Source organism: Ptychodera flava, chromosome 15 (assembly GCF_041260155.1).
Source record: "Ptychodera flava strain L36383 chromosome 15, AS_Pfla_20210202, whole genome shotgun sequence".
Taxonomy (NCBI): Eukaryota; Metazoa; Hemichordata; class Enteropneusta; family Ptychoderidae; genus Ptychodera; species Ptychodera flava.
The window spans coordinates 17683606-17699805 of NC_091942.1; the positions used below are offsets into that span (position 1 = coordinate 17683606).

General features: G+C 36.2%; 1 protein-coding gene across 1 annotated transcript; it reads left to right on the plus strand.

Annotated features, from left to right (window-relative positions):
• Nucleotides 1-3682: 3682 nt before the first annotated feature.
• LOC139152364 (ketimine reductase mu-crystallin-like) lies at nt 3683-13976 on the plus strand. The gene is made up of 8 exons (XM_070725498.1): nt 3683-3801; nt 6425-6607; nt 6997-7147; nt 8524-8586; nt 9254-9355; nt 9719-9896; nt 10292-10498; nt 11413-13976. The coding sequence occupies exons 2-8, from the start codon at nt 6468-6470 to the stop codon at nt 11478-11480; spliced, it is 909 nt and encodes a 302-aa protein (XP_070581599.1). The 5' UTR covers nt 3683-3801; nt 6425-6467; the 3' UTR covers nt 11481-13976.
• Nucleotides 13977-16200: the final 2224 nt, after the last annotated feature.

Below are 16200 nucleotides of genomic sequence, written 5' to 3' on the forward strand. Positions count from 1 at the left end.
CCAGTTTCATGAAAGTCCTCAATGTCTTCGTCGTCAGTATCTTCAGATAATTCATCTGCACCAGAATCCTCTTCGGACATTGTAATGTCGTCTTCAGTCGACAAGTCAGTACTAGCATTTCCTTGTGCAGAATGATGACAGGATGAAGATCTTTGTCTTCTGGTCGTTTTTTCTCTGCGATGACTGAGTCTTTCAGGCTCCTTAGACAATAATGGATCTCTGTCTGTATCTTGAAAAGGAAAGATGCAAGGAACGTTAACTGCTAAGCTGTCCTTCAATGTTGGAGTTATATTCTTTGCGCCCCTTGTGATTTACCTGCTACTCGTAAAACTTTATCTGAATCACGTGTCTTAAACTGATACCTCCCTTTTATTTAGAACAGATCGACTGCATAAATTATAAAAAAGTTCCAATCGTATCAAATGTCAATCAGAAATTGAGAGTGATACTTATTACGTTCACATTAGTTTATTTAATGCAAAAATGTAGAAAATCTGATTCGTTTTTATGGTATTAAATGAGCAAAATTGGTTGAACTGTAATTCGAGTGAATACCAGCAAAATTCTTATTATATAGGTATTACAAAACGTAAGCTTACCGGTAGAGTTGTTGTCACTGTCGGTTGAAGAGCTGTAAGTATCTGTTGAACATGATGATGAGCTGGTGTTACCACTACTGCTGTCAGCTTTATCGCTTTTCCATGTTTTAGTGACACGATCGTAAAAATTTGCTTCATGATACTTATGTAGAGTAAATCAACCCTATATTGCAATGTCCACAAACTCTATACAAATCTGCATATGTTGCTGCGACTTTATTCCTTTTCATGTTGTCCTGAGAATAAAGGGCAGAAAACATTTATTGCCTTGTACAACTGAACATATATTTGGTTCAAAAAATTGTCAATCCCGGCCCATTTTAACGCTTTTCTGTTTTAGATAGCCGTTATATTAGAGTTCAAGTTGGGTAGACCATTGTGTATTGTATCTTTTTGAGCATAGAATACAGCGACCAAACAAGCGTTCTCGCGAGCCAGAGCATAATTTCCGCTCCGTTGACCTACGAAAGCTGTTGCCGTAAAGAGGCGCATTGTTTACGACGATGCCAAACTAGTAGTAATTACCAAACCGAAGGTCATTCATTGACAATGATAAACGAGGGCGATTGATGGAATAATGAATGGCTGTCTTCAATCTATGTCTGGTGTAGCAATATACGAAAGTAGCTTGGAGCAGAAGGAAACTACCTGTCTTTGACATGTGCTGTTGTCATCACGACAAGAACACTGCATCATCTTGGCATGCTGCCGTTTTCAGACCATTTCTTTTAAAACATACAAATGATCGTCCTGGGTTAGACTTTTAACAGCAGATTAAGGCAATACTCGTCTCAAAATTCACAGACTTGCACTAAAACTGTCCCCAAAGAAAATGTGTAAACGATTGATTGTCAAATGAACCACTAAAACAGGGCCACAATGAAAAGTTTAGTGTAAAAAAAACTAGATTTTTGTCACTATCGAAATTTAAATTGTTACTGCTGTAACAAACTTAAGACGGTTAGAGAATATAAACGCCCAATAACTCTAAATCTGATGAGTAGTCGACCAGAAAAGTATAGAGATCGTAAAAGACGACACCGGCCTGTTTTTGATCATTATCTACTGACATTTTTTTATGAACTATGTTTAGGCCTACTGACTCTTAAGAAGCCAATTTTACATGTCTGTGTCAACAATCTTTCAAAACACTTTCCTATGCAAAGTGTTTTTTTCGTTAAGACATGGCATTTCATGATCATATTTTGTACCATTCAATGCATCAAGAAAATTGAACACTACAACAACATAAAATGATCCGTTGTTTGCGAAATTGCTGAATCCAATGAATGACTCAGTACATAGCCATTGTGTCTATCTGTAACATTTAAAATTATATCAATAATAAGAAAAATTTGTGGAGAGGTTTTTTAGTCCATAACGACAGCTTATTTGGGATGTTGTTTCTTGCGACATGATCGTAGACATTAAAAACAGTAGAAATATATGAGACAGTATGCCAGAAATCTGATTGGCTTACGAAAATGCTACTTGTAATACATTGATTATTCATGATTGCTGTGCCAAAGGTCACACTGAATGCACAAGTCATCAAGTGTTATCTGACCTGCAATCGTGTTTTTATTATTTAGTACTATTATTATTAGTTTCTTTTTCATCGTACGATATAATCAAGTTGTGCAGATACATGCCAAAAGTTTGTTTCGGGGCAATTATCTACCAATTTCGGTTAAAACTGTCAAAAAATCAAAAAATCTTGTTTTGTGACAGAAATCATACTAACCCTATATGGGGTTAACTTTTGTTACAAATAGGGTTGATGCAATCAATGCATCAAGAAAATTGAACACTACAACAACATAAAATGATCCGTTGTTTGCGAAATTGCTGAATCCAATGAATGACTCAGTACATAGCCATTGTGTCTATCTGTAACATTTAAAATTATATCAATAATAAGAAAAATTTGTGGAGAGGTTTTTTTAGTCCATAACGACAGCTTATTTGGGATGTTGTTTCTTGCGACATGATCGTAGACATTAAAAACAGTAGAAATATATGAGACAGTATGCCAGAAATCTGATTGGCTTACGAAAATGCTACTTGTAATACATTGATTATTCATGATTGCTGTGCCAAAGGTCACACTGAATGCACAAGTCATCAAGTGTTATCTGACCTGCAATCGTGTTTTTATTATTTACTACTATTATTATTAGTTTCTTTTTCATCGTACGATATAATCAAAATGTGCAGATACATGCCAAAAGTTTGTTTCGCGGGGCAATTTTCACCAATTTCGGTTAAAACTGTCAAAAAATCAAAAAATCTTGTTTTGTGACAGAAATCATACTAACCCTATATGGGGTTAACTTTTGTTACAAATAGGGTTGATCGTTACAAATAGGGGTGACATGTCAACCCTATTTGTAACAGTCAACCCTATTATCCCAAGGAACCTGCACAACGAAATTTAACCTAAGGAGCAGTTTCAGAAAAAATGAGTTTCGACAAGGAAAAAAAAGAAGATCGTTCCCAAAAATACAAATATGCATATTATATCAAGATTTCAACAAATACGGCCAAGTTTTTTTGAAAATTAGGTTTTGTTACAAATAGGGTTGATTGTTACAAATAGGGTTGATACGTCACCCCTATTTGTAACAAAAGCAGTTTCGGAAAAAATGAGTTTCGACAAGGAAAAAAAAGAAAATTGCCCCCAAACATACAAATATGCATATTTGTCAAGATTTCAACAACGGCCAAGTTTTTTGAAAATTAGGTTTTGTTACAAATAGGGTTGATTGTTAAAAATAGGGGTGATACAGTCCCCCTCTCGCATCTAAAATTTTGAGAAATTGTTATGTGGAATGGTGCAAGCTGAGAGGTGTTTCAATTTATTTCGCACAAAAAATTGAGTAACCCCCGTTCTTCCTCTCCACATTTTGAGTAATCCCTTTAAGTTTCAAATTTTTGAGTGAGCTCCCTCACACTCCTCCGACCCCCAGGGCGTAAATAATGACGGCTCCCCTATAAAATGACGTCAGTTTTTGAAATTGTGTGCGACCACTTTTTGCTCTCACTACGCCTGCGCACTCCAATTTACAATTTTATGAAAGTTCACTGAGGTCAGTTTTGACTAGACACACAAGATATAATCACCGCAACCGTGGTGCATACTGTAACGAGTATACGGTAACGGGACTCAATTGCCCTCGACTTTGGCTGGCTATTGTAAAAGGTTGGTGTCTCTCTTGTAGTTTACTTTCTATCTTTGTTCCCTCAATTTGCTATTGAAAGTCGCATTGCAGTTGCTCACAACTTTCCAACAATATAAACCCACCTTCGAGATACGCCCCCTATGAACGACGATTTGCAGGCTGTACGCTCTGCCAAGTAATCAGGTGCCGCCAACTGGTAAATTTCATGAATTTCTCAAAATCATCACAAAACCTGTTTTGAAGGCTGATATACCGATTTTTCTTATTTTTGACCCTGACCTAAAATTTGGAGGGGAAAGTGAGAGCTGTTCGTAACTGCCCTCCCACTGGTATACACTGAAAATGTGCCCTCCCACTGAATTTTGATGCCCACTGCCCTCCGGTATCTACAGTCTGCCCGTTCCCCACTCCCCACAACCATTCAAGCTCCCCACTGCCCTCTCCCCACTACTGAAATTCCCCATTGCCAACTAGATGCCCACTAAGCAACCCAGATCAACACAAAACCATGCAAACAGTTAGCAGTATACCTTTGAACATTGCTCCCCTCTCTAGGTTCTATTAAGCACGCAGCTTTCCCCTCCCTCTACCTATTTTCCGGTGCCCACTGTCAAAAATTTTCTCCCCGCCCGCTGAAAGTAATGAAATTTCTTCCCCGCCCACAGTAAATATCGATATTTTTTCCCCGCCCGCTGATTAGTTTTGAAATCTGCCCGCCCGCTGAAAAACTTCGCACGAACACCTTTTTGTACGAACAGCTTCGTTGGCGGCACCTGAGTAATGCCCTTTGTAACCTAATCTTGAACAGTCGACATGGTGAAATTTTGTCGATTCACGATTGGCCAGGCTCGTTTACAGGTCTTTCCTGATACAAATTAGTAGAAGAGTAATATCTTTTAATTCGAAGAGTTGGTAAAGACGAACGTGCCGTCTGTATTCTACCTGTACAATGCTACAGAACATAGTGTAGATCATTATTAAGAAGTTAGCATGCACAGAACGTGACAGATAGAAAATCCCCTTGGAATACCGTGAAAATTATTTTCTTCTTCCAGACCAATTCCAATTTTTTTGAGGAAAAAATTAAATGTAATGTTTAAACCCCTCGTTTTCAAAGAGTATTTCAGAGACCCCAGAATTGATGCAAGGGTGTTCTAAAATGGTTGGAAGGACAAACTGAGTTAAAAATATTTCAGAACACAACATGGTAGGTGATATAGGACGAGAAACCGAGGGGAAAGCACAAGAAAAATAATAATACCAATAAAATTTTCACAGTTACATCAGCTGTCCGTCAACATAGTACACAAGTATCTGAAGACTACATCTCCATGGGCAAAGAAATACCAACTTTGATGGTTTTCCTTTATCTATGAAGAGGTTTATGCAAACGAATTAAAAACTAAAGAGACGTAGAGCAGGTGACATATGATGTATACTGTTCCCTTACAATGTAGCCGTAGGGTTCTCAAAAATGTTGCGAATATAGCAAAAAGAGACAAACAGGCGGCCCAGCTTGCTGGTCGCGGGGAGGGAAACTTGGAGTGGGCATCCGAAGTGCGAACATTTTAAAAAAATTGACACATCGTGGAGCAATTTGATGCATACTTTTAGCTTGAAAAGTTGGGATTATGATGATATTGGCAAGAACTTAACGCCACATTTTCACAAAAACACGTGAAAGAATAGAAAATGTAGCTAAACTCAAAAGAACGCTACCGAAATATTCACTAAGAGTTAGAGCTGTGTTCTTGAGTACTTGCCTCTTCATAAATCGGAATCAAACTCAGAAACATAGTTGTTTACTCCTCTTGTATCTGATCAGTGCCTGGTTTAAACGACAACATCATTCATCCCTACCACTTCTACAGTCTGTGCTTTTTCCCTTTACGATACATTGACAGAGGGCAATTTTGTTCTGAATTTGCAAATATGTCCTAGAATGACACAGAGTTGTAAATGTTTTCTTTTTCATGAAACAGAGAACGTGAACATGTCGAGACAGGTCCATTTATGTTTTATTATTATTTTTTATACATTTTTATGCCGATAAGAAGATCAATTGACAGGCCAGGTATCAACAGCAATCTATCTTTGAGTGGGTACAGTCACGCCACTAATAGGGATGAATCATTTTATCCTTTTAAGGGGCGGCCAAAATGAAAATATGCAACTTCTTACCTCCCGTGATTTGACTCTTTACGGAGCGAGCAGTAGTACGTGCGTACGCTTCCTCAAAATATCGTACAAGTACTTTTTTCAAGTTTCCAGGCATGCGTATTGTTTCATACGGAAAAGCAGCATGGCAGGTGTTTTGGCCATGGCGTCCTAAAAGTAGAGTGACATATGGACATAATGGCAATGAACCTTTGAATCTTTAGAGAGGAGGTCTGCCTGAAAGGGAAATGTAATTTTTCTTTGACATACTGAGATTTAGCATATTGCTCTCCAGACGTCAGCATTTTTGCAGAAGCTCATGGGACATTTTTCTCGTTATTTTTGCCAGTTCCTTTTTTCATTTAAACGCCCTCCCATGATCTGATTGTCTATCTCTAAGAAGATTGGGAATATGAACATACTATGATAAATGGGAAATGTGCACAAACTCTTTGTGTCTTATTAGTTATTGTTATCGCTTTGTAGATAAGGTATATCGACCTTGATAGCTGACAAGATATACATTACTATGGAATCTGTACGGCAAGTGCTTAAGATGGCAGACTTGATACCAGTGATAGAGAAGGCAATGGGAGACTTTTCCAAAGGTGAAGAAGGTGGAGTGGTCCAACCTATGAGAGCTGTTGTACCTGTCAAAGAACACAAAGGGTAAATTTGGCATACTATAAACTGTGAGGCATGTAGAAATGGATCATTTGAAAAACAGATCAATGATGTGAATATTACAAATAACAAGGCTCTTCAAAGTTGTAAAAGTTATTGCAATTATAGGTTATACTGAAGCGATTTTCACTCGCTCCCGAAAAACTTGACGTTGAATTAGCAATATGAGCTTGAAAATAATGTCCACAACTCGTTTCCTGTCGATTTATACAACATGTTCAAGCATTAGTGGAAAGCAGAAAAGGTTCAAAAATGGCAAAACTCCTAGTTGCTACAAAAATTGACAACGCTCACGTCTACGTATAAAAACTTATATATGCTTATAAAACTATTTCCGGAAAAGATTATCCATTCTCCCTTATTATTTCTTCTAGTATCCTATACGCAATGCCTGCTTATAGCGCCACCAGTGGAGCTTTGGTAACCAAACTTCTCACACGATTTCAAGACCGTGACAAAATACCAGTTACAGGCCCTCGAACCACAGTCTGCTACTTCGACCACACGAATGGCGATTTGAAAAGTGTAAGATGAACATCAGTTGGAAAGATACCAAAAATATTCTTCCCAGAGGTCAACTTTTTTCAGTAGTATTGAATGTCACTCTTGTCCATAACCTTTACTATTGTGAACGTCGGAAAGTTTAAACGTCAAAAATGAATTAATATATTATACCTTGAGGAAAATTCCTACGAGACCCCATACGAGTTAAAAGTATGTTTGCTACAACAATTTTACTGCATCGAGGGGGAATGGTAAATGATGGTCTATAGTTTTCATAAAAAAACCCAAAAAAGACAGAAAAACATGAACAAAGAATAACAATACATTAACCATAATCACAACAACATTCGGTTTTCCTCTCGTTTTCATTTTAAAAGGCCGCTGCACCCATACAGAGTACATTCCTCAAAAAATCATTTTTTCTTGCAAATATTTATTCAATTTTAATTAATTTGTTAACCCAAGATTAAAATATTGATTGGTTCACCTTAGCTTGTAAAGCAGTCATAAGTTGATGATAAAGAAGTGTTAATTTATGTAAATGTATGCAAATCACTCGATTTCTTAGCTTCTCTTTCCTCCCAATTCTATGATTTCCAAAGAATGTAACTCCACTGTGGTTGGGTCAAATTTTCTGAAATTTTCATATTATATTCTTTAAATGCTATATAACAACGACTATTTTGTTTGGCAATAAAGTTCTTATATTTTGAATAAATGGCATTTTAATTTTGCTAATCATGTTTTAATCACTTTTTGGAGGGTCAGTCTTTCAACATATGCCATATTAGAATGAGGATAGACAACGCAAAATAAAATAGAAGTTTTTCCCACATATACTCTTGTTTAAAGTGAGATATTACATTTCAGATAATTGTATCAAGTCTTTGACTTTAATTAATTCTAATCATTAATACCAAGATTGAGGTTTCCTACCCAAAATATACACCCTCTTTATCATTTGAGTAAACTATTGCCACCATACTAAACTTTAGATTCTATGCTGTTTGAAAATATATAGTATGAGGGGGTTTCCTTGTCATCTTTGATGAGAAATATTCCTTTGAAAAATCTGTGTTGGCAACTTGCAGCTCCACCTTAATCTTTCTACAGTTTTTATTCTTCCGTTCAATGTTCAATGTTCAATGTTCAATGTGAAAAATTAGGGCACTATTGAAAATTCCTATCAAAGTCAGTTGCATGTCTTAATACACCCCATGTATATAGTAATACTTTCCACAAGGTAGGTGTGGTTCATTTGCAGACAGTTATATTACTGTTGAAACATTCCTTAAAAATTCAGCAATTTGAAACAGAAATATATAGAATTGTTGTTTTGTTTTGTTTTATCTTCACTATATATTGCATATCTTTTATGACTATATTATCGATACTAGATAATGGACGGGGAAGTTATTACCAGTATGCGAACAGCAGCAGCATCTGCAGTAGCAACAAAGGTGAATGTCAGAATAGCGACATACTTTTATGCTAGTGCTTCATTTATTAGATGTGAAATGTGGCGTGTATGTGAAATGTGACGTTCTGAACCATTTGCCAGACATGAATGCATTGGGATTCACTGTTATGGCCTATATCATCAAAGTTCCGGATATATACTTTTAACAAAGAAAGTGAGCAGAGATATTGTTTTAGCTGAGACTGATTGGCATCAAGGTGTTCATTTGGAAGTTCGAGAGTGTGACTGCTAAAAATGATGTATAACTCATGATAATTTGTGATAGCCAGTGTGACTCAATCGAGCTTCTCTAATTACAATTACAAAACAAAGAAAGTAAATGTATGGCGAGTTTTTCCAATACCTTTAAGGGTTAATCACAATACCTTGGGTCTTCTTTACAAAGTTAGTAAAGCATGCTTTGCTTTCCTCTGATTTGATCTTAAAATAATGAACGCAGGACGCCAAAACACATTACCAAAAAGAAATGTAAAGAAAAGTTGAAATGAAGCGAGTTAATAGAAATATAGCTGAATGTCTCCTTCCTCTGTCTAACGTTGGTGTGGCTAGTCTTTCTATACGTGACAGAGGGAGCGTCCTCATGTTTTCTTCAGAATTAGCTAGCAATTTCTATATCACTCTTCGCTTAATCGTGTGTGTATTTCCAGTACCTTGCTCCAAAAGGACCTAAAATACTTTGCATTCTTGGCGCTGGAAGGCAAGCCAGAAGTCACTACCAGGCACTACATCAGATTTGCAGTTTTCAAGAGGTAAATAACAATAAAAATATATCAATGTAGATGATATTTATATTGGAAAATGGAAGAGTACTTCTTCGGTATGTAGGATGCATGCATGTATTGCATTATGAGTTGACTATGTAAAATCCGTTGCATGGTTTTAAGGGTGTGAATGTATATTTTTGAGCATAGACTCTAAATCATACCTGTCATTGAATATTTAGGGCGTCATATAATATAGAAATAAACACACGCACACACACACACACACAACACACACAAAGAAACACTCACAGTAGAATTAATTAAGCAAGCATAAATTCAAGTGACGTAAACTGAGTATCGTAAAAAAATGAAGATTAGGTAATTTGTTGCTTCATCATCTTCTTTTAGGTCAAGGTATGGAACAGAACACTGTCAAGGGCACAAGAGTTTGCCGCAGAGTACAATTCAACAGTTTGTGAAACTGCTCAAGAGGCAGCCAAAGATGCAGATGTCATAGTAACCGTGACAATGTCACCTACACCCATTCTGGAACACAGCTGGGTCAAACAAGGAGCCCACGTTAATTGTTAGTGACCAAAATGTATTGGGTATATGTTATAAGTGAGATAGGTTATAAGTCAATAGGTTATACCAAATACAAACAGCAATATTACCGATGGAATCTTACTGTACATGTAGATCTAACAAAAACATGTCGTACTCATGCAGTGAGGAGACCCAAGGCTTGTGAATATATCTGATATTTTTACAACCCTACAAGCTACGGAACATCCACATCTTCTGACTATTAAACTCGGAAAACTTGAAATTGGTGAGCAACAAACAATGAAGTTTTTTTTTTCGTTCGTCAGATATGTGTAATAATTGTCGCCGGTAATTTTCCATTGGTTCAACCGTTGTTGCCGGGGGTTTGTAACGACTTTTTATATGTATAATATTTTGTGGTTTGTCATTTTACAGGTGTTGGAGCATGTCGTCCAGACTGGCAAGAAGTATCGTCAGAACTGATGCAGAAGTCAGTGGTTTATGTCGACAGTAGGGAGGCTGCAATGAAAGAATCTGGTGATGTGTTGATTTCAAAAGCCGAGATCTATGCAGAAATTGGGGATTTAGTGAATGGCACAAAAGAGGCTTTCAGGGACAAGACAACCGTATTCACGTCTATAGGTAACCCTGTAATACAGTTATTTGAAATCAGTGTCGTCCTCTCTTCAGCTGCGCATTATAGCTCTGACAGAATTGTCCCTGAGGCTTCTCTCGCCCAGTTAAGCGATGTATTCATTGCTCTGATAAAGTTTAAGGGCGATGTGTGATAGCGAGATATGTGAGTGCGAGTGCTTCATGAACTCTACAGCGTGTGGAGAGGTCGCAGTCAGAATAATTGTAACAACTTTATAGCTCAATGAAACCACTCTTGCTTAAGGGTGAAGATTTGGCCGAGTGGTTTTGCATGTGGTGACATTGGGCCTTAGTTAGTGACCACTACCTATCTGACTTACAGATTGATATATGGCGGGTGCCACATGTGGGGCAGGATGCGCTTACTATTTTCGAAACACCTGACATCACTTCTTGGTCTTTTGGCCAGAGGTCCATATATCTTTCTTTCATGAATTTGACTTTGTTTGTACCGTCTATTTACTGTCTGTTCTGTGTTGTTTTGTGTCTATCTTTACAACTATTGTCTTACAAATTTTGACCTAGTGTTATTGGATTATGGATTGGTATGATTGCGAGTGGATTTGACTGCGATGTCTTCGCTAGGTGAATGGATGACGTACGTTACGAGTTCGAATCCGATTGAGAAGCTACTGAATTTTGTACCCTGATTAAGTTTACTGATAGTCACAACCGATTTTAACAAGTTTTATCTTCACGATGTAAATTACAACTATTGCAAAATTATATGCAAAAACAGCTATTCACTGTGATATATGCATTTCACATTCATGAACTTTTGCAAATGATGGTGTAGCGTTATTTATGATCTTTTATTAGGTGAATAACTGGTGCAAAAACTGCACAAATGCACTAACTTCCGAACTAAAAAATTGTTGCTGTGATTGATTCTTTGCATTTAGGTATGGCAGTAGAAGATGTTGTATCAGCCAAACTGGTATATGATAAATATGTAGAACAAGGTGAATAATCGATCACGGAACAGGCACTGCTTTAATGCTGTAGAATTGGATTATCTCCATAATTCAAAGTCGCAATGAAAGTGGTATGAATTTTACTAGAATGAAACCACACAAGAACTTTAGGCAACTGCAGGTTCCTGTTGGTAAATTTTAGGCGTACACAAATGAAAGGTATACGTTTGAATGGGTACATAATTGTTGACTCTCTGACAGTATGGTCGACCAAGTTCACTGTAAAGAAAATTATAGACAGGCATCCTGACAGCCCTATGTTGACCATACGCAAAACGGTTTTCTAGTGACCTTAAAATGTCTCAGGAATTTCTTCAAAACTACCGGTTCAATTGCTGTAATGATTGGTTACTATATAAGGCAATGTCCTAATGTAGCTCTGTTCAAATTAATAAAACAATAGGATATGGAAATTGCTTTAATTTCGTTTCTCATTTTTCCCAATAAAGTTTCATCAATGAGCCACTGGTCTGATAGCTCGGAAATTTGGTTTTGACATTTCTCATAATAAGATATTGTAAGTCCTCGAGCTATCCATTGAAGCAGTTGGAACCTAGTCGTATGTTAATTGCCATATTTCATAATCTCTACATGGCCGTACATTTTGGCGTATTCTTAATGTAGGTTTTTTTTACTACGGGAAACTGAATCTATATGAAAATCTCCCCTTGAAAGTATGCCTAAGAGGCAACTGAGCGCAGAATTCAAGGAACATGGGCTGAGTCTGCTAACAAAAGGCAGCAGAGGAGAAAACTCCACGGAATTGCATGTGTTACTGAGGAAAGGGAAACGCAGGGAAATAGATAGAAAGGCTTAAAATCATTTTGAAACTGTTCAAACAGCTACAGTGATACACCAGAACCAGAGATATACTCTGGTGAAGATAATGACAATACCATCGACGATGATCTTAGCAACATCACAGGAAAGCATTACCAGGTGTGAGGTTTCTCTCCATACTGAGTCGAAAATTCACGTCAACCATTGTCTCTTAAATAGAAGAACACACCAATTCACATGGAGTCACGAATTGTTTGAATCAAATGATTTGAAAGCGTTCAGCGGACATGTCTTCAACTTTTAAAATATCTACAATGTTGGTAATATATTGTTTCAATACACATTTTCAAGAATATATTTATATTTCACGTCAGTAAGCGTGTGACAAAAATGGACACATTTTGCTATTTGTCACAGAAAATACACATACATGGATGTAGACACTTGTTAGGTACTCAATTGAAAATATGCATTTTTCGAATACTCAATCTCTTATTAAAAAGCCCTTTATCTAAGAATTTCATTTGTAATTTTTTCATATATGTCACGAAAAGTGACATAGCACGCACTCTTTTGAACAGGAAATATTTAAAAACATGACTTTTTAGTCAATACACCAATAATGTTTTTTATACTACCTACGGACACTTAATTATAAATGACGATCGTTTGTCGTGTTTACGTGTATCGGAAAACAAGATACCGTCAGACAAATGCGTATTTACAGAAATTTGTTATAGCACAATCATGAAATGAACCAAGAAGGACTAAGGATAACACGATTGGAACTAATTTGGGGTAATTGGATGGTGAAGTAATGTCGGTTTAATCTGCAAATGTAAGCTCACTTGCTTTTCTTTTGAAGTTACGCACTTGTTATGAGTAATTTGTAATATCGCAACATTCAGCTATAGAGCACCTAACATTTTTCAGAAATTTGAAAAATATGAAGATCCAATTAACCAAAATTAGTTCCAATCGTGTTGGATATGAAATGTGGCTAAGAAGCCTTTTTGATAAACTGCCTATATTGGAATGACAGTAACAGTGATAGTAAAATTGCGAAAACTTTTTCCAAATGTTTAATTCAGCTAACAACATTGTAAAGTAGAAGCAGCTTAAAAAGATCATAATTAGAAACATAACTTCTATTTGGTACATAGATTCCGAATACTTTCTGGTGGGTTTGACTTGCAAATGCATGCTTATTTGCATTATTAATGATTTAGAAAAAACAGATATACATTGAGAACAGCAGCACAGAATTAGATCAGATTTGCTGCAAATGTTGGACACACTAGGATTTATTAGCCGTGAAAGATAGAAAGGGGTGACATGAACGATAACTGCCAATTTGTATATCTGATGAACTTTCCTAATTAGGGATATATATCTGAATTGAATTGACTTGACCAAATTTGATGAAACTTGCTATGTACATTGAAGATACTATGATATAACATTATTGAAAGTCATTAAGTATTTTACTTCAGCAACTTCCGAATTTGCATATTTAATCTATTTCTGAATAAGGGATATATCTGGATTCACTTGATCAAAGTTGACGATATGATGGACACTGAAGATACTGAGTTAGAACATTGTTGAAAGTCATTTACCATTTTTACATCAGCGAATTTCCTTTTAATGGATATATAGATCAAAGTTGACAAAACTTGCCATGAACAGTAAAGATAACATTATTGAAAGTCATTTGGCATATTAAATTCAGCTGTTTACTTAATTCTATATTTAACGCACCATCCTAATTAGGGATATATATCTGAATTGACCTGATCAAGCTGACAATACGTGTTATGGACATTGAAAATACTAATTTAGACGATTGTTGAAAGTCATATACCACTTTTAATTAGCAGTTTTAGATACACTTATTATTAATCTGCGTATAGGATATGTATATTTGGAATAACTTTATCAAAGTCGACGAAACTTGCGATGAACATTAAAAGACAATAAATTTAAAACATGATTGAAAGTCGTTTTACTTCAGCTAATTACTAATTTGCGTTGACTCGACCAAAGTTGATGATACTCGCTATGTACATTGTAGATATTATGATATAACAAGTAAAAGTCGCTTTAGATTTTTTATAACATTTAATTGCTAATTTGCATATTTAACGAACTTTTCTAATTAGGGATATATCTGAAATGACTTGATCAAAGTCGATGAAACTCGTGATGTGTATTGACGATTCTATGATAAAATATTAACGAAAGCAGTGTAGCAGTTTTATATCTGCTAGTTACTAATTTGCACATTTGACAAACTTTCCCGATGAGGGACATAAAACGTGAAGGTTTTTACTAAAGTTTATGAAATTCACAACTTATATTAATGTGACAATGATATCATACTATTGAAAGACATTTTGCACTGTCATGTCAAGTATTTGATAATTTGCACTTGATTGAACGTTCCAATTAGGCACATAGACTGGAAGGTTCATACAATATTTAGACAATTTTGGGACCAATCCTGATGGGTGTAGTATGCTAGCAGGGTCCGCTTACCCATTCCGGACACTTGGTACCACCACTAACTATCAGTGGTTCAGGATGGTACTACTTAAATTTGCAAATCACAAATGTCCCATGGACCTGGTAATGTATTACCTTGAATGGAAATGATTATTGGACCAGTTTAATGTCCTATTGCTATGTTAGCTAATTGCTAATTTGTATATTTTAGTGAACTTTCAAAAACAGTGGTTGAATATAGGACAATGACCAAAGTTGATGAAAGTGCTATGTATATTGATGATAAAGTTATGTAATAGTAGTGAAGGACATTTTGCATTATTATGTCAGCTCTTTTATAATATGCATATCTAATGAGCTTTCAGTTTGGCAAATGAAGCGTGAAGGACTTGACCTAAGGCTATTACACTTGCTATGTAAAGTGATGATACAGTGACAGCAGTCAAAGAAATTTAGTATTATCATTTCAGCTGAATACATAATTCTATACTTAATGATTTGTGGAATTAATAGATGGTGAATATTGTTCATGATGTTGATCCTAACAATTTCAATGAAGTTGCAAACTTGTGGCAAAAGGTTCAATTTGCAGACAAATGCTATATATACTGAAACACGGGAGCAATTTCTGATCATATCTGGTTTGTAGATAATTTCCAGTACACTGGTGTCAAGTAGAACTTCCAGTAGATGAAAGGGAAAAAGTCGGCCATATTTCATGAATTTTGTTTGATACGAGATACTAATTATATTGTTTGACATGTTGAAAGATACTGAATGAATGGGTGACCATGCATATATTCGACCCCGGTTTTAGACACGATGAACGAAACAATGGCGAAAATGAATTAATGGGACATGACCATTAATTCATTTTCGCCATTGTTTCATGTATCGTGTGTAAATCTGGGGTCGAATATAAGCATGGTCACCCATTCATTTAGTATCGTTCAACATGCCAAACAATACAAGTAGTATCTCGTATCAAACAAAAGTCATGAAAAATGGCGACTTTGTCCCCTTAACCTTCCGCTCATTGCACCATTTATCAATATGCTCAAGGCTTTTAATCATAAATGTGCACTTAACAGGGAATTGCCAACAAATATAAATAGAGCCATTAGAACTAAGGGAAAATTTTGGGGTGTTTCTGGCCAGATTACTAAAAGTTACATTCACATGACACTGCATAAAGGGCTCACTTTAGAATTGCGCAGTGTGGTATTTACTTAAGATTTCCACAGAAAGCGTCTCAGTATGGTTGTAACATACTCAACAAGATGATAAACACATCCTCGAGCAGGCATCCAGGGAAACATTAGGACTTGTACCCAGTTATAACAACATAATTACCTCGGCTAGCTAGGGCCAAAAACACAGAGCCGTAGTGGGAATTGAGGTCACAGCAGTGTACGTGATTTGATATTCGAC

Bases quoted from the DNA above. Each gene is read 5' to 3' on its own strand.
- LOC139152364 (XM_070725498.1), top strand. From the start codon at position 6,468: ATGGAATCTGTACGGCAAGTGCTTAAGATGGCAGACTTGATACCAGTG. The intron at 8,587-9,253 runs GTGAATGTCAGA...GTGTATTTCCAG, and splicing joins CATCTGCAGTAGCAACAAAG to TACCTTGCTCCAAAAGGACC. The intron at 10,499-11,412 runs GTAACCCTGTAA...CTTTGCATTTAG, and splicing joins AACCGTATTCACGTCTATAG to GTATGGCAGTAGAAGATGTT.